This window comes from Protopterus annectens, chromosome 5.part0 (assembly GCF_019279795.1).
Source record: "Protopterus annectens isolate FY-2018-M chromosome 5.part0, PAN1.0, whole genome shotgun sequence".
NCBI lineage: Eukaryota > Metazoa > Chordata > Ceratodontiformes > Protopteridae > Protopterus > Protopterus annectens.
The window spans coordinates 315997287-316016657 of record NC_056735.1 but is presented as its reverse complement, the minus strand read 5'-3'; the positions used below and the strand labels follow the sequence as shown (position 1 = coordinate 316016657).

At 42.8% G+C, this 19371-nt stretch overlaps 1 protein-coding gene across 1 annotated transcript in view; it reads left to right on the top strand.

Annotated features, from left to right (window-relative positions):
- The window catches only part of KLHL15 (kelch like family member 15), a 256779-nt gene that overhangs the window by 117589 nt on the left and 119819 nt on the right, over positions 1–19371 (top strand). The window contains exon 2 of the mRNA XM_044072298.1: positions 10759–11470. Within this exon, the coding sequence (XP_043928233.1) occupies positions 10766–11470 (705 nt within the window). The 5' untranslated portion in view covers positions 10759–10765. The remainder of the gene's footprint in view (positions 1–10758; positions 11471–19371) is intronic.

The following is a 19371-nucleotide window of genomic DNA, read 5'->3' as shown; positions in this document are numbered from 1 at the left end:
ATTATAGATTTACCAGTGTTTTTCCCCCAAACACACCACCAAGTTATAGCATATGCTGCACAACTTTGATCACATCCAGCTCAGATTTTACCTGGATAGAACCAAAGAATTCAGAATATCAGAACAACTGTTTTTTTTTTTTTCGTTTTCAGATTCTAGGAAAGGTATGCCAGTGGCAAAAACAACACTATCTAAATGGTTATCTGATTGATTGCATCACTTCCACTTGCTCAGCTGCCAATTTACCGCTACAACACAACATTAAGCCTCATTCTACCAGAGCGTTGTCCACATCCTCTGCTTTTTCTGCTAGGCTTCCTATAGAAAATATTTGTACAGCAGCCACTTGGTCAAAACCTCATACCTTTATCGCTCATTACAAAGTTGATAGGGCCTCCCGGGACAGGGCCTCTTTTGGTTCTGCTGTCCTGAAAAACATATTCCTGTGAGCCACCTGAGAAAGATGGTGCTTAAGACGCTACCCATCTGTAAGAATGAACGGCGCGATAGAACTTCACATAAAGAAGTTATGTACTCACCATAACGTTCTATGTGAGTTGTTCATCTTGCCTTCATTCTTACTTCCCACCCTTTTTCGAGGACCGAGATACTCGTTTTGTCATGGTTGCTTTGTCTTTTTATGTTTTTTACCAAAAAAAAGTGATAGAATGGCATATGGTATTATTAGAGACCGCAAACAAGATCTGAGGTAACTCGAGGTGTTTCATGGGATAGAGACTTGGCCTCGAGCTTTCTGAAGACTTCGAGCTTTGCAGTAGGCGACTTGAAGCCGAGGATCGGCTCCAAACCCATCTGTAAGAATCAAGGCGAGATAAACAACTCGCATGGAATGTTATGGTGGGTACAAAACCTTGACTCTGGTATTCGGACTGACTGAGGGCTACCACAGCATGGATAACCCAATGGTTAGGACTGCAGCAGTGAACGCACTCTAACATCTACATTTACGGTACGTGTACACAACTGTACTTTGTGATTCATTTAGCCATGATTCTGTTGAAGTAAAGGCATTTTGTGTTTTTTGGAAAAGGTCTGTTAGATTGTTAGATGTATAAAAATAAATGGATGGTGCAGTTGTGGACGAAACGTGTGGTGTATTTGTTCCTACGTACTGTTGCTGCTGTGTTGGATTATTAAAGTGCTGCTATTTGGAACATTCCTTGTGTCGGACTACTTTTATACATCTTGCAGCCCTAATTGAGGTACTTTGCGCTGGGATTTTGGTGCTTGTACTTTGTTTATAGATTGTTAGATGTGGTGATGATGGTGGGATCATCAGCGTATTGTATTAATGTGCTTTGAGGGGAGGAGGTGTGTAGGTTATTAATGAAAATATTGAACATGAGGGGTCCAAGTATGCACCTTTGTGGGACACCTGTTCTGTTAGTCTGGTATTGTGATAAGTAACCTTGTCATTTAAACACATTATTGTCTCTTGGTTAGATAACTGTAAAACCATTGTTGGGAAGGTTTTGAACATCCTAGTGCAGAGGGTTGCTGTAAAAGTTTATCATGAGAGACTGTATCAAAGGCCTTTGAGAGAATCTAGTAGTATTACTGCAGTTAACTGTCCTGAGTCCCTTGCCTTGTTTACCATGTATGCAGAAGAGAAAGGCAGTTGTGCTATGGACAGTCCTAAATCCATTTTAAGTGGGTGTTAGAAGGTTGTTATGGGTAAGGTAATTTAGTAATTGCAAGTGTCACTTTTTCGAGTAGTTTTGATAGAGGTGATAGTATAGAGATGGGTCTGAAGTTTGTCAGGTCATTTAATTTACCCCCTTTGTGCACGGGGGGTTATTGATGGTTTCCAAAGCTTTTGGAGATGGGATTCACTGATGGAACGATTGATAAGAATGCTGACAGGATAAGCAATAGATTCTGCAACAAGTTTCAAGTATTCAGATGAGAGGTTGTCTGATGAAGGTGAAGAAGGTTTTAGTTTAAGAAGTTTTGTATATTAATGTAGTGAATACAAGTTGTAGGAAGAAGGGAGAAAATTGAGTGTTGGGTGTTGGAAGTATTTGGGTAAGTAATAGAATAGTGTTTGACCCTGTAATTAGTTTAGCTATACTTTTTATGAAATTGGCATTGAGCATATTGGCAATTTCAGTTGGTGTATTGTCTGTGGTTGGTGATGGATTTTGAATGGATCCAGGGTAAGATGGGATGGTTTACCAGAAATGTTGTGGATTGGTTTCGTGATTGGCTAGTTGTTAGGAATGGGGGTAAGATAGGGGAGCGGAGTGAGCCAGAGCAAAGCGAGGGCGAATGGACCGAGTTGACCCTCAGCTGCTGTAGAGTACGGAGGCCAAAAAAGTTAGCAGCAATCAATTCAAAAAAGTAGGTTACCAGTTTAGTTTTGCACCAGATCAATATTAGCATTGTATCCAAACTGCAATTGTTAGCATTTGGTGAGTTGCAGCCAATTTCACAGTATAGCTTAGTTTACCACTACCACTCTTAATTGTATGGAATGATGTCGCGTTTAGGGTAATGGCCATACTGTTACAGTTTCGGCAGCTTAGTTGCATCTACTGTATTACTAATGTATGGAAAGCAGGAAGAACTAAAGGGAAGGAAAGAAAGACAAGAAGCAGCGGTCAGTCATGGGCGGTGTATACTGCAGTAATAGTGATCCTTTATAAGTGTACAGATAAATTTAATTTTTGCTTCAACCTACAATGAACTTCTTTGCAGGTTCTGTCTTTAATTGAAGTCCTGTCCATGGTAAAAGTTTTTAAAGATTGCCACCACTGGAATTAACAAGGATCAGTCGCGTTCAGAGAGTGTTTTGAGTGGATTTACAATTTGGAGAGAGCAAAGAGAATGCAAGCTAGTGTATTCAGTTGAAAAGAATGACATTTAAGATGCATTATGGAGTGACTATTACAAACAGTAGAGTACAGAATAATCAACTTGGATTGTTTGGAAAGCAAATATACTGATAGTGTTAATACTGTATAACATTCAATATAACTGTAGCTGTTTGTAGAATAATACAGACCTAATGCTCTAGGGCTTGCTAAAGCAACATACATTTAAACATTGCCACCAATGCTCATATTCATATATTACCATGTTAGTCATTTTTAAACCATTTGTTTTAAAAAGATGTCTAGAACTTGATGAAATAACTTTTTAAACAGATTAATTCTTCAATGTAAACAGTTGAGCCTTCACAATTTACATTAGGAGCCGCTACATATGTTCCACATGTATTCACGCTGGTGCAGCATGTGCTAGCACTATTGCACATACTTCTTACTGTCTGAATATGAAATAAGACCTTACACATGTTTTAAAAATATTACATCTACATTAACAGCACTGATGCTCCCCATGATATGTTCAGCTATGCCGTGTCTCTGTCTTGAGTCGCAAAAGCTAGTTACATGCAACTTTATATGGGAATGATAATGCTAGAAAGAACGTAAGACCTTAAACACACCAGGTTGCAATTCAACAGATAAATACTGCAAAATTGTGTTCAAAGAAGCATTCCTATTAATGTCTTTTTTCCATATACTCACAACAAGTTAGAAATATTTGTTTACAATAGGAGTTCACTCCCTGTTCCTGTACATGACTCAAGGGACCAGGCAGCTGCACTAGAGATTTAAAAATGGCACCCAGGGTAATTCACTATGTTTAGATATTACAGATTGATTGGCATGATGGGGAGGGATTTCTAAGCAAGTCAGGAACTTGTGACCGATCGGCGAACCTCAGCTGCTGTATCATACAGAGGCAAAAAACGTTATCTGCAATCAATTCAGAGGTAGCTTACCAGTTTAGTTTTGCCCCAGATTAATGTTTACCCTTATATTTAAACTGCAGTTGTTGGCATTCGGTGAGATACAGCCAATTTCATAGTGTAGCTTAGTATAACACTGCCACTCTGTATGGGACGATGTCTGGTTTAGAGTAATGGCCATACTGTAACAGATTTGTCAGCTTAGTCGAAGCTACAGTGTTACTAATATATGGGAAAACAGGAAGAATTAAGGGGAGGAAAGAGAGAGGAAGCACCTGTCAACCCTGGCAGTTTACACTACAGTTTTAGTGATCCTTTACAAGTGTACGGATAAATCTGATTTTTGCTTCAACCTACAATGAACTTCTTTGCAGGTTCTGTCTTTACTAAAGTCCTGTCCATGGTAGAAGTCATTAAAAGTTGCCACCATTGGAATTAACAGAGATCGGTCTCGTTCAGATGGGGGTTTGAGTGGATTTACTATTGTTCCTGTACACGACACAAGGGACCAGATAGCTGCAGTAGAGTATTTCTTCAGCCTTTCATAGTAATAGGCTACAAAACGTACTTTTTTTAGTTCTAAATTGCTGATATGAAAAACAATGTGCTTTTGTTGCACTTATGTTTATGCTGAAGTAGCAACATGCCGTACACATTGTGCTTTTTCTAATCATCTGGCATTACGCACTTGAAAGCTTGTGGTGGTTTCCACACAGTTTAACTGTTGATCCTGTTCAGATGTCCTTCAAGGATGCATCTGCAGTCATAACAAATGGGTTGTCCTGTCGTCAGGCAGCCCTTCGGTCGGCCGGATTCCAAAGTCTGGGTCCGGCTTCGGCTGATGTCGCACTTCACCCGACGTCATCACTGCTGGTCTTCGGGTATAAAGGCATCAGCCGACGCCATTTTCCTCAGTCTTTCTTGCCGCGTGGCGCCCGAAGCAGAAGCTGTTCGCAAGTGCTGGTCGGTCAGATCCAGAGATTACTACTACCGAATACTACTTCGAAGACTTCTAAAAAGCTAAGTACCCCGTTGGGGACTCTTTCTTGCCTCAGCCGATGTCAGAAAAAGTAAATAACTGTTTAACTTGTGGGAAACAAATACCTCATAAAGATTTCCACTCTTACTGCCTACCTTGTTTAGGCCCAGACCACGACGTAGCAGCTTGTTTAGCCTGTGCTTCCTTCAACCGACGAACGCTTAGGCGTCGGTCGGAGTTTGCTGAACAGTTTTTCGGCTCAGATTTTGCGTACATTATGCCGTCGGATCCTCCAACTACCCAAATTGTTAAAAAACGCAAAGAAAAAGACCGACACTCGCAGTCCGCGGTTTCGGCCGAAACCACGGTTAAGCAAGCCGCGAGTGTCTCTGATTCGGCCGAAACCGAGAAAACGGGTCAATCTTCAGCCGAATCCATGACTACTACTGAGGCTCCTGCTACCTTAGTTGAATCGGCCTCTGAAGTTTTGCCTACTACTGTGGTTCCTAGTGAATTATCAGACACCATCCCTTTGGATGTCTCTACCCCAGCACGTGGTGCTGCTAGGCCTCCTGCAGCCATGTCTATAAAGGCCTTTGCCAGGGCTAAAGCAGCCAAAACTGTTAAATCAGTGCCTGTTAAAACCCCCTCACATAGGCCCACTTCTAGTTCACAAATGCTTACTCTGGCAGAGGATTTAATCTCCTTAATTAGGGGATCCCAATCTCACCCAGACAGGGCCTCTCAGCCTCCAGAAAAGAGACCTAGAGCAGAACCCCCCGAGCCAGTGTCCTCTGATTCTTCGGATGACTCAGACATTACAGATCAGCCAGAGGCTCCTTTTTCTACTTATGAAGATTCCGATGCTGAAGAATCTATTCCATCTGCCTCTCCACCAGAGGAATTTTCCTTTGGGGAAATCTTACATGCCATGAGAGAACAATTCCAATGGCAGGGACAAGATTTCTCAGATTCAAGAAAAAGGCTTAGGACCTTTCTGCACTTACCACAACATAGGCCCTTAGCAATACCTCCAGTTCTGCCTGTTGTGGATGATGCATTTAATGATGTTTGCACTGCTCCTGATACTTTACCTCCAGCCCCTGCCAAACCAGATAGATTTTACAGGGTGCCAGACACTCATCACCACCTATACAAGGCCCCACTTGCAGATCCTGAGACTATATCCCAGGGGCCTAAGGCAGTAGCCGACCTCAGCAAAAACCCTCTCCTTCTGAAAGGGAATCCAGGTCCTTAGAGAGATGGGGGAAAAAAGTTTACACCTGTGCTACTCTCTCAGCTAGAGCTTTAAACTGTCAGTTTCACATGATCCAATACCAAGAGTTTATGCTTGATCAGTTAACTAAGAAGCTGTCCTCTGATGACTCCTTAGATAAAAAATATGTTTTAGAAATGGTGAATAACATTCAGCAGGTTAGTAACCATTCTTTAAAATGTAGCTATGATGCACTGGAGGCTTCATTTAGATCAGCCATGACTGGCACAGTGATAAGAAGGCATGCATGGTTGAAGGAACAGGTTTTGCCGGATCATGTTAAAGCAAAGCTGTTAGATGCTCCTATGGATAAGGCCAGTCTATTTGGTACACCTGCTCAGCAAGTAATGAAGAAAATGGAAGAGAAGGCAAAATCTGTACAAACAGTTAAGGATTTCTTACAGGTTCAGCCCCAAGGTTTAGCAGGAACTGGCCTGCCAAAAATTGGTCCTTTCCAGACGCCTCAAAATCTCAAAGAGGCAGGAATAGACACTCTAGAGGCAGAAATCAATCCAGAGGAGGTGCCTATAGAGGACGCCAGTGGCAAGGCAATAACCAGAGAGGCACAGACACAACCACTGCCACTGCAACAGGACAATCACAGTGACTTGACTCTGACACCGCCTACCAGGGAGCAAATAGCAGCACCTTTAGGCGGAAAGTTAGCCTTATTTTCGAAAAATTGGCACTATATCACAAAAGACAAGTGGATTTTGCAAACCATAGACCAAGGCTACAGGTTCCACTTCCACACCTTACCAGTAAAAAGAGGAATGCCAAACCTACCTCCAAATCAAAAAACAGAAGCTCTAAAGCAGATAGCTCAATTAACAAAGATGAGAGCTGTGGAAAGAGTACCAATAACACAACAGGGCAAAAGGATTCTACTCCAGACTCTTCCTAGTACCAAGAAAAGAGAAAAGTTGGAGACCTATTCTCGACCTGTCCGTCTTAAACACATACATCATTGTACCAAAATTCAAAATGCTGACCCTACAGCAACTTCTTCCCATGCTGGGCAAGGAGTGTTGGCTGGTAACTCTAGATCTCAAGGAGGCATACCTGCACGTCCCCATACGACCAAATTGCAGAAGATACCTCAGATTTCTTGCAGGATCAGAGCATTATCAATTCTCAGCATTGCCCTTTGGCTTATCTACTGCCCAGAGTATTCACAAAATGCCTGGCATCAGTAATCGCTCATTGCAGGCTACAGGGAATCCAAATTTATCCATACCTGGACGACTGCCTGTTACAAGCGGACAACAAAAGCAAGCTGACAACAGATTTACAAAGAGTCATTTGCTTACTACAAGCCCTGGGATACACAGTCAATTTAAAAAAGTCAAGACTGATTCCATCCCAGACAAGAACATTCTTGGCGTCTTGAATTGGACACAGTAAAACAAATGGCATTCCTAACTGCAGAAAAACAAGCACAACTCCCTCTTTACTTCTTGGCATTAACAAAGCTGCACAAACTAACAGCAAGAAAGGTACTGCAGGCCTTGGGCTTCATGGCATCATGCATAATCCTGGTCCCCCATGCCAGACTGCATATGAGAAAACTACAGTGGTACCTAAAGAATTTATGGTCTCAACACAGGCACAGCTTAGAAACCGAAATCCCACTAATCCCATGCCTGAAACAGGAGTTCCTATGGTGGGCTCAAGCATGCCAGTCAAACCCAGGCTTGCCCTTCCACAACTTTCAAGCAAACCAAACCATCACAACGGACGCCTCAGACCTAGGCTGGGGGGAGCACATGTTGGACAAGTGCATACAAGGATTGTGGACTCCAGACCAGCTGCACCTGCACATAAACCAAAAAGAAATGCTGGCAGTAAAACTAGCAATCCAGAAATTCAAACCATTCCTCAAAGAAGGCCATTTAATGATAAGGACAGACAACACCACAGTCATGTGGTACATCAACAAACAGGGAGGCACTCATTCATACCCCCTATGCAGAATGACTCTGGACCTTTGGAATATGGCTCTGAGCTACAACATCCAGTTACAGGCAATATTTGTGCCGGGAAAATAAAACACCCTAGCAGACATGTTAAGCAGGACCACCTCGGATGCTCACGAATGGATGCTACACCCGGACATCTTCAAGGCCATCACAAAGAAATGGGGAATGCCACAAATAGACCTATTTGCATCCCCACTCAATCACCAGCTCAAAAAATTCTGCACAAGGACATGCCACCCACTAGCATGGAAGGTGGACTCTCTATCCTTCAGTTGGAAAGGCCTGACAGCATATGCATTTCCACCTCTTCCTTTGATGCACAAGGTACTACTGAAAATCAAAGAGGAACGTCCAAGGATAATTCTGATAGCTCGAATTGGCCAAGACAACACTGGTATCCTTTGCTGAGGAGCATGTCTCAGGGAGAATGTGGCCAATACCCTGATGCCTTTGATGTTAACTCAGAACAACTACAACATCATGCACCCAAACCTAAAAACCTTGCAACTGACTGCCTGGAACATCACATAACAGCTACTAACCCAGACTTATCCCAAAGGGTTAAAGACATTATCCTTGAAGCCCGCAGACCTTCAACAAGAAGGAACTATGCAGGAAAATGGAAAAGGTTTGTCATTTGGAGTACTGAAAGAGGAAAAGATGTCTCGAACATAGATATTGCTAACATCCTGGAGTACTTGGCAGAGCTTCTACATACGGGCCTGTCCTATTCCTCCATCAAGATACATGCATCAGCTATTTCCGCAGAATACAGCTTGATCCACCTGTCTTTTCGCATCCTCTACTCAGGCAATTCCTCAGAGGGATCAAGAATGTAAAACCTCCTAGGAAACCACCATTACCAGCATGGGACTTGAACTTTGTGCTAGAAAAATTGACACTCCCTCCATTTGAACCAGCAGCAACAGCAGATCTTCAACACCTATCATGGAAAACTGCTTTCCTACTGGCAATTACTTCAGCAAGGAGGGTCTCGGAACTACAGGCCTTAATGGCAGTACAACCCTTCCTAATCTTCCATCAAGATAGTGTCCATGAGAACTAATCCTACATTTATGCCTAAGGTGGTATCCAGAGTGTCTTTAAACCAGGCAATCCACCTACCTACCTTCTTTCCCAATCCACAGAACAGGGGGGAAAGGCTGCTGCATACCTTGGATGTACATAGACAGTCACGCTACTACCTGGACAGAACCAAAAGTAACAGAAAAACTGACCAGCTTTTAGTAGCCTATGCAACAGGAAGGGAAGGAAAAGCAATTTCCAAACAGACAATCTCCAAATGGATAGGAAATTGCATAAGATTCTGTTACTCCTACCATGGAAAACCAGTTCCACAGAACATAAGACCTCATTCTACAAGGGCTACAGCCACTACTACAGCTTTCTTACGAGGAGTGGCAACCAAGGACATTATTGAGGCGGCTACTTGGACCTCCGTGCATACATTTGCCAAGCATTATAATTTACCTCTATACTCTAGATCCCGAGCAGGGTTTGCCACTGCTGTATTGCAAGGGATCCTAACTACACCTTAATTCTTCTTCCTCCTCCCCTACTTTGGCTATGGTATTCTACCCATTTGTTATGACTGCAGATGCATCCTTGAAGGACATAGTACAGTTTTGTACCTACCATAAATGTAGATGTCCGAACAGGATAGCATCTGCAGTCAGGATTACCCACCCTCCTTCCCCTCTGTGGTACTCCTAGGGTATTTACCCTCCTAATAGCTAGCTGGGGGGGGGGGGTCTCTTATGGTGTATTTGTTTGTATATATGTACATACATGCTTATTTTTTGTGTTTGCCTTCTACTATTTTGGAAACATTGGCATTTATCCAAAATTTAGCTTTCCTAGAGGGCAACTGGCATCTGGGGCAAGAAACACTGAGGAAAATGGCGTCGGCTGATGCCTTTATACCCGAAGACCAGCAGTGATGACGTCGGGTGAAGTGCGACATCAGCCGAAGCCGGACCCAGACTTTGGAATCCGGCCGACCGAAGGGCTGCCTGACGACAGGACAACCCATTTGTTATGACTGCAGATGCTATCCTGTTCGGACATCTACATTTATGGTAGGTACAAAACTGTACTTTTTGGTTAACACTAACCTAATTAGCTTTAAGCTTGCAAACGTCCGATGTAGCTCCCTTTCCTGCTTGTCAACTAACTCAGTTTTCCACAGTGACATGCGAGTTAGCAGACTGTGGATGAAAGCTACTCGAAGAAAGTAACATAAGATGTTACAGGCAGACAGGTCTGTGAACACGGCACAAACTCTGGTACTGACAAACAGGAGACATACTCTAATAGTGTTTTCTTTGTCTAGCCTAAAGTTGAACTGAAGCAAATAAAAATTAAAAAAAAATATATATATCTTTATATTTTTTGGAAGAGTTATCCATTATGTACTTAAGAGTTAACTTATGGGCAGTTATCTTGAGTAACACTATGCTAGGGTTGTGCATTTTGACATATTTTGTATTGAGTGCATCTTGCTTTGATCCCCTTCAGTATAGAAGTACAGACTGTAGCTCTAAAGATGTGCATGGATTAAAGAAAGAATGTGTTACATGTATGTATTCGTGTTTCATGTGCTTTGTAATTTACAGTAGTATTAGAGCATCCTGCAAATTTAAACAATTTAGTGTGAGTGGGTGTGACTAAGTCACCATCACGTCGGCTCTGTTTTTCACATACTAAATATTTTCTCTTCTGTTTTTAGGTTATTCATGGCAGGAGATGTGGAAGTTTATACTTCTTCTGCACATGACACCAGTGTCTCTCGTGGGTTCAGAACACTATATGAAGAGAAATTACTTTTTGATGTCACACTTGCCATTGAGAATCATGAGTTTCAGGGCCACAAAGCACTCCTTGCTACACAGAGTGATTACTTCCGGATTATGTTTACTGCTGACATGAGGGAACGAGGCCAGGATAAAATCCATCTTAAAGGTCTAACTGCCACAGGTTTCAGTCATGCTCTTCATTTTATGTACTATGGTACCATTGAGCTAACTATGGATACTGTACATGAGATTCTACAGGCCGCCATGTATGTTCAGCTTACCGAAGTGGTCAAATTCAGTTGCTCATTTCTCTTAGCAAAAATTTGTTTAGATAACTGTGCAGAAATAATGAAACTTTTGGAAGACTTTAGTGTGAATATCGAGGGAGTCCGAGAACAACTGGACTCCTTTCTGCTGGAAAATTTTATTCCACTGATGTCAAGACCTGACTTTTTGTCATACCTTTCCTATGAAAAGCTCATGTTTTATCTGGACAGTGACCGCTTGAGTAGATTCTCTGAGATTGAGCTTTATGAAGCTGTTCAGGCATGGCTTCGACATGATCGTAGACGGTGGAGGCACACAGATTCTATCATTCAGAACATCAGATTTTGCTTGATGACGCCATCACAAATTTTTGAGAAGGTTGGTGAATTTGAAAGCAGTAGACAGGACTCATCTTTTAGCTAGGGCAGCATGCGTCAAATAGGTAAGATACACCTATCTGTTAAAAGTGGAAAGAAACAAATATTGGAATAGGTATAATAAGTTCTGTGGTACGTAAGTGACTAAATTTATATTAAAAAAAAAAATTGTAAGGTTTTTTTTTTTTTGTCATGTAATACTGCAGTGAGCTCTCCACTTACATTTTTATGATCTTCACTGGAGACGCTACCAAGTGCTTGCTTTTTCTTTTTCAGAAAACAATTTTGAGGCTTTTTAATGTAACCCTGATGTAGATGGAAATCATAATAGAGGTTGTTTGGAGCAACATACATGTTTTTACTGCTTTGATATTATTTGCACATAAAATGGCCACATGTAGAATAATTGCACTGGTCTTTTCTGTCTTTCAAACACAGCAGTTGGATTTCTGTGTGTGATTAGAGCTTGCCCATAAGTGGGTGCTGGTGCTGAGAATCAAATTTGTTACGGAAGTATTGCATACTTAATCACCAGTTGGCCTTTTCAGGGTGTGAAGGGAAGTGGAGTTGGTTTTAACACATGGTTTGGGTCCAGTAGTAGATATCAAAGCACTGTGTACAGAGTTGTGGTTTACTGAAACCATTTCATCCCTCTGTTCTGACCAAAATGTACATTTTTCATGAAAAAAGTGTTACTTTTGAACACTTAGAAACAATGACAAATGTTTTAGCTCGACTTTCCTCACTTACCCACTTGTTTACAATTTCTACACATTCTAGAGGCAGGGGCTTCCACACTTCACAGAGCTATTGCTGTTCCTTACAGGGCTGTAAATGGTTAAGTTTTATCTCTGAAGCTTGGGTTTAATAAATCATATGACAACCTGTTGTGCATCTCTAAATCAAAGTGCGTCAGTGTGATAGCACTTAAGTCATGAATTTACATACATGAGGCCCCTATCTGGCTTTAAACAGACTAGTGCACATAAGTGGTGTCATGCCCCTTCTGTTTTGTTTTGCACAGACTATCCTTTCTTCATGGAATAGTTCCTAAGGATGATACTGTCCTGAGCTCGTATTGTCCTCTTTTACTACTTCACAGTACAGATGACCAACCCCACACCAAATTACAGTTCCATTTCCAATGTTGTAAAGCAGAAATCTTTTGACCCCTTTGAAGAAGGGATTGGTTGGTTTGGCAAGGAGGAGCCTTGATGAATTTAAAGGAGCTAAAAACTACACTAAATAAAAAGTGATCTCAGATTAGGGTGTCCATATTCATTAACTGCCAGAATTAAGGCCGAGAGTACATGGGCAGTTCAGCATCAGAATCTTTACCAGGCTCCTAGTCAGTATGTCATGTTCACCACTTCCTCTCATTGTATCTCTTGCTATTCTCATGTACACATCACAGAAAAAAACCCACGTTACTGTTTGTTTTGGTGAGGGGAGTGTTGTTTTTCTGTCTTATTTTACCCTCTTCTCTTGGTTATGAATATGGAATATGTTCTGTCAAATTAGTGTGTTCCATTTTCCATCCACTTTTTATTGGTCATATATTTTTTAGAGCAGTTTTCCTACAGTTTTGAGGAAAGCGCCTAAAATTGCTGGTTTATCTTTACTTGTTTGGATGATATGGCTTAACAGGATGTTGACGTTTGCTTCCTTATAACCAACATTCCATATGTAAATATATTGGGGGGGGGGTCTGCTTATCCCACTATTTCTTTGTTGCTGATGTTTTTGCATGGCTGTGTTGGTCTCCTTGTTTGCAGATGTTCATCGTGTTTCACTGTTGCAGTCATTTATCCTGCTGGCAGGCTACCCGCAGTCGGCCTGAATTCCAAAGTCCTGGTCCAGCGTCAGTTGCTGTCGCCTCTTCCCTGACGTCAGTGTGCCAGGGGTGTAAAAGATGCAGCTGAAGCCATTTTCTTCAGTCTTTCTTGCCGCGCGGTGCCCAGAGCAAAAGCAGTTCGCAAGTGCCGGTGGGCCGACTCCTGAGATTTTCTAAATTGAATTTCAGATCCGAAGTCTTCAATAAACCGAAGTACCCCATTGGGGAAACTTTTTTCTTGCTCCAGACTGATGTCGGAAAAAGTTAACAATTGTATTTCTTGTGGGAAGCAAATACGTCATAAGGATTTTCATTCTTCCTGTATTCCTTGCCTAGGCCCCGACCACGACGTTGCTAGTTGTCGGGTTTGTGCTAGATTTAACCAACGCACAGTAAAGCGTCGGTACGATTTTGCTTTTCATTACTTTGGCCGAAGGTTTAACTATATAATGCCGTCAGAACAACCGACGACCGGAATTCATAAAAAGCGCAAGGATAAAGGAAAGGACAGGCATCCAAGGTCCAAAACCGACGATGAAGCCTCTTCTAGGCCAGTCGCTGGTTCGCCGGTGCTCAGTGAGGCGCTTTTGCAGCCCCTGACTCCCGCTACCTCAGAGCCACAGGCTGCTTCCGACTCCCACGTGGAGACAACTAGGCCTCTGGATACTCAAGGTATTGGTCCTTCGGAAACTAATCCCTCAGATGGGTCTGGAGCCGCTGAGCAGGCATCTGCTTCTGAGGGTGTCTTCAGACCTACACAACTTTATATCAAGCCTACTTCAGCATCCAAGACAAAGTCTAAAACAGTTTTAAAGACAAGGAAACAAATACAGCATTCTCCAGGACAGGCTTCTATGCCTAAGAAATAGATGCTCAAAATGACCGAAGACCTAATTACTTTGATCAGGGGTTCCCATCCCCCTCCTGATAAGAGGTCTAGGCAAGATACTGAATATGATTCCTCTGATCAGGTTTCCATTTCCTCTGATTCAGAACAGGGATATTCTATTCTTCCCTATGAGGATTCTTATGTTGAGGATTCTATTCCTTCAGCCTCTCCTCCTGAGGATTACTCATTTGGGGAAACCCTACATACCATGAGGGAGCATTTCCACTGGGAGAGCCAAGGTTATTCAGATTCTAAGAAAAGGCTTAGAGATTTTCTTTTACTACCTCAGCACAGACCTCTTGCAATTCCTCCTGTTCTAGACATAGTAGATGATGTATTTTCAGAGCCCGGCCTGTCTCCAGACATGTTCCCTCCTGCACCTATTAAGCCGGACAGATACTACAGGGTCACAGATTCCAATAAATTTCTATATAAAAACCCTGCTGCGGACCCAGAAATGATCTCACAGGGTCCAAAGGGGTGAAGGCTGCTACTGCTAAAAACCCTGTCCCTTCAGAGATTCTAGGGCTCTGGATAGATGGGGGGAAAAAGTCTACACTTCTGCTACCTTGGCTGAAAGGGCTTTAAATTGTCAGTTTCATATGCTCAGATATCAGCAATACTTAATGTCTTTGTTAAAACAAAACATGTTGACAAATTCTGAAAGTTCTGAGAACAAAGATTTGCAGGATTTATTGCATGCAGCTGAACAAGTGGGAAAACATACTTTGCAAAGTGGTTATGATTCACTGGAGGCCTCGTGCAGGGCCGCTGTTACAGGTTCTGTTATTAGAAGGCATGTTTGGTTAAAGGAACAGAATCTGCCTGATCCTGTTGAGGCAAAATTATTGGATGCTCCATTACAGCATGATACTTTTGTTTGGTGTTAAGGCAGAAGAGTTGTTGAATAAAATGGAGGATAAAACTAAATCTATGCAGACAGTAAGGGATTTCTTACAGGTACAACCACCCAGATTTAGCAGGAACTGGCCTTCTAAGAATTGGTCCTTTCCAGCGTCAGGCCACAAAGAGGCCTATTCAGACGCCCTAGAGGCAGGCAACAGCCCCAGGGCTCATACAGGCCCAAACAATGGGGTAATTCTACCTCCAAAAGCAGAGAAGACAAATCACAGCCTTATAGGAAACAGTCCCAATGACTTCCCTCTGCCAATGCCAAGCACTTACCTTTTGGCAGCACCCTTAGGGGGAAAGCTAGCACTTTTTTCACAAAACTGGCACAGGATCACCCAGGACAAATGGGTCTTAAATATAGTCTCTCAGGGCTACAGGTTCCACTTTCACACCCTTCCAAAGGCAAAAGGTAGGCCAGACCTGCCACACAATCAATGGGCAGAGTCCCAAAAACAAATCTCATCTCTCATGGACATGAGGGATATTCAGCCAGTGCCATAACAAGAGCAGGGACTAGGATTTTACTCAAGACTTTTCTTAGTGCCAAGAAAGGACAAAGCCTGGAGACCAATTCTAGACCTGTCTATTCTAAATACTTTTCTGGACGTTCCAAAATTCAAAATGTTGACTGCAGCAACTTCTGCCCATGTTGGGCACGAAGGCTTGGCTTGTAACTTTGGACCTCAAAGAGGCATACCTGCATGTACCAATCAGACAATCTTGCAGAAGATACCTCCGATTCATAGCTGGCACAATGCACTACCAATTCTCTGCACTGCACTTTAGCTCATCTACTGCGTCCAGGGTCTTCACAAAATGCCTGGCATCACTAATTGCTTCTTGCAGACAAAGAGGAATTCAAATATATCCCTACTTGGACGACTGCCTTATTCAAGCAGAGACCAAAGACATTCTACTAAAGCATCTGGCGTTCGTAAAAAGATTATTAATTTGCCTAGGGCACACAGTAAACGAAAAGAAATCAAAACTAGTACCCTCTCAAGAGATAATATTCCTGGGTGCAAGCTTAGGTGCAACTGCCCAGATGGCTTATCTCACGCCAGACAAACAAAGGCAACTGACTTCTTACTTCAAAAACATGGCAACAAAGACCCAGTTATCTGCAAGAAAAATTCTGCAGGCTCTGGGCTACATGGCATCCTGCATTCTACTAATTCCATATGCAAGACTGCATATGAGGAAACTACAGTGGTATCTAAAAGGTGTTTGGACTCAACATTGCCACAGCCTGGAAGCATTAATTACTCTCATTCCCTGCCTGCAACAGGAGTTTCGATGGTGGGCACAGGTCTGTCACCACAACAAGGGACCGCCATTCACTTTACCCACAGCCAAGCAAGCACTAACAGATGCATCAGATTATGCCTGGGGGGCACACATGGCAGGAAAATGTATTCAGGGCACATGGCCCACAAGCCAAATGCATCTTCATATCAATCAAAAAGAGATGCTATCTGTACAGAATGCCGTGACAGCCTTCAAGGACCTACTTCATCCAGGACAACTGCTGATAAAGACTGACAATACTACAGTCATGTGGTACATAAACAAGCAAGGAGGCACACATTCCTACCCCCTCTGCAGACAAGCCATGACTTTGTGGAACACATTGACTTATCAAGTGCACCTGCAAGCACAATTCCTGCCAGGAAAGATAAACACTTTGGCAGGCGAACTAAGCAGAAACCTCATGGATCCTCATGAGTGGAAACTGGATCCACAAATCTTCAGCATAACAGGAAAATGGGGATGCCCAGACATAGATCTATTCGCTTCCCCTCACAACTGCCAGCTACAGAGATTCTGCACTCAGACTTATCGCAAACACGGAAAGTGGACGCTCTTTCATTCAGCTGGAAAGCCCTTACAGTATATGCCTTCCCTCCTCTGCCTCTCCTTCCCAAGGTACTCCTAAAGGTCAGACGAGAAGCCAAAAATGATCCTGATTGCCCCAGACTGGCCACGCCAGCACTGGTACCTAATCCTAAAGAGCTTGTCTCAAGGCCCCGCCTAGGCATTGCCTCAAATTCCTCATTTGCTGACCCAACAAAACAATCCGATCTTACACAGCCAACTCAGAACCCTAAATCTGGCTGCATGGAGGATAATGTAAACTTTCAAAACACACACCTCTCTCTAAAGCAGTTATGGATATTATTTTGGAGGCCAGGAGGCCCAGTACCAGAAAATCTTATGCAGAAAAATGGAAGAGATTCTGTGCTTGGAACCAGGCTCAGGGAATTGACGCGCTTCTACCAAATATTCCTCAGATTTTAAAATACCTAACTGAGATGCTGGACAAAGGCCTATCCTTCTCATCAATTAAGATCCATGCCTCTGCCATTTCGGCTCACTACAGTACGGACCCACCTATCATTTCTCATCCACTGCTAAGGCAGTATCTCAGAGGGGCCAAAAACATAAGACCTCCAAGGAGAGCACCAATACCTGCATGGGACCTCAATTTTGTCGTGGAAAACTCACACTGCCTCCTTTTGAGCCAGCCAATACAGCTGAGATAAAATACTTATCATGGAAAACAGCTCTTCTCCTAGCAATTACTTCAGCAAGAAGGGTCTCAGGAGTTACAGGCACTAATGGCTGTGGAACCTTTTATTATTTTCCATCCAGACAGGGTTTCTCTACGGACAAACCCAACATTTATGCCTAAGGTAGTCTCCAGTGTGGCTCTTAACCAAACCATACATTTGCCTACCTTTTATCCAAACCCGCAGAATAAGGGGGAGAGACTTCTGCATTCATTGGACATGCACAGACAGCTATGCTTTTACTTGGACAAAACTTAAGCTTTCAGAAAGACTGAGCAACTCTTAGTGGCATATGCTGCAGGATCACAAGGAAAGGCTATCTCAAAGCAGACCATTTAAAAATGGATAGGCCACTGCATTCGTTTCTGCTATTCACAACATAGCAAATCAGTGTCTAAGGGCATTAGGTAACATTCTCCCAGAGCAGCAGCCACTTCAGCAGCCTTCCTCAGAGGAGTACCAACCAAGGACATTTTGGAGGCTGCAACCTGGACTTCAGTGCACATTTTTACAAAGCACTACCACTTACCTCTTTACTCTAAATCCAGAGCAGGCTTTGCCACTGCAGTTCTGCAGGGCCTCATAGCCACTCCCAATTCTATTTAGGCCTAGCCACCCAACCTCAGCTTTGGGATTCAACCCAAGTGTAATGACTGCAACAGTGAAACACGATGAACATAGTACAGTTGTGTACCTGCCATAAATGTAGATGTGAGTGTATTCACTGTTGCAGTCTAGGTTACCCTCCCACCATCCCCCTTTCATTGCTGGGACGTGTCTGTACTTCTCTTTTCTATACAACCTATGTGGTATATTTTGTTTTAGCCTACCCTTTTGGGGGCACCTGACATCTGGGGCAAGAAAAACTGGAGAAAATGGCGTCTGCTGCATCTTTTATACCCCTGGCGCACTGACGTCAGGGAAGAGACGACAGCAACCGATGCCAGACCAGGACTTTGGAATTCAGGCCGACTGCGGGTAGCCTGCCAGCAGGATAACCCAAGTGTAATGACTGCAAAAGTGAATACATTGTAACATCTAAATTTATGGTAGGTACACAACTGTACTTTTTGTTCAGCTACAAGCCAGTTTCAGCTGTAAACTAATTGCCTTTCTGCAGTTTTGGCACTGGTTCTATACTTGCATAGGTAGTGCTTAGTGCATTCAGTAAAGTGTTAACTCATTACATCCGAGTGACGCCTCCGGGTGCATCTGCAGTTAACTCCTACAGATGCCTTTTGGCGTCAGATATTGCTTGTTCATTATTTGCATCAGTAATTACAAAACCATGCTATGTACAAAGTTTTAAAATACATCATCTTAAAGCTTGTGCAACAGCCAACTCAATTGCATTAATATTTGACCTCTGTCTAGTGCAGGTAAATAGATATCAACTGTTGTTTTTATGATATTAATTTATGTAGATATAATTTCCACATTTTTCTAACCAGCTCAACAACCAAGTAACAGACAGAACTCCTTACTCGCATATGAAAGCTATTAAGTCTTTCGGCTTTTCCCGGTTAGGGGCCGCCACAACGGAACTCCGGTCCGCTTATGATTGGCAGTGAATTTTTACGGTGCCGAGTTGCCAGCTCGACGCCCAACCTTTAAAGAAGGCATGCCTGTTCATGCTTGCACCTACCTGCATGTCTTCAACGTCAAATCGACCGCGAGGAGGGCATGCAGACTCCACA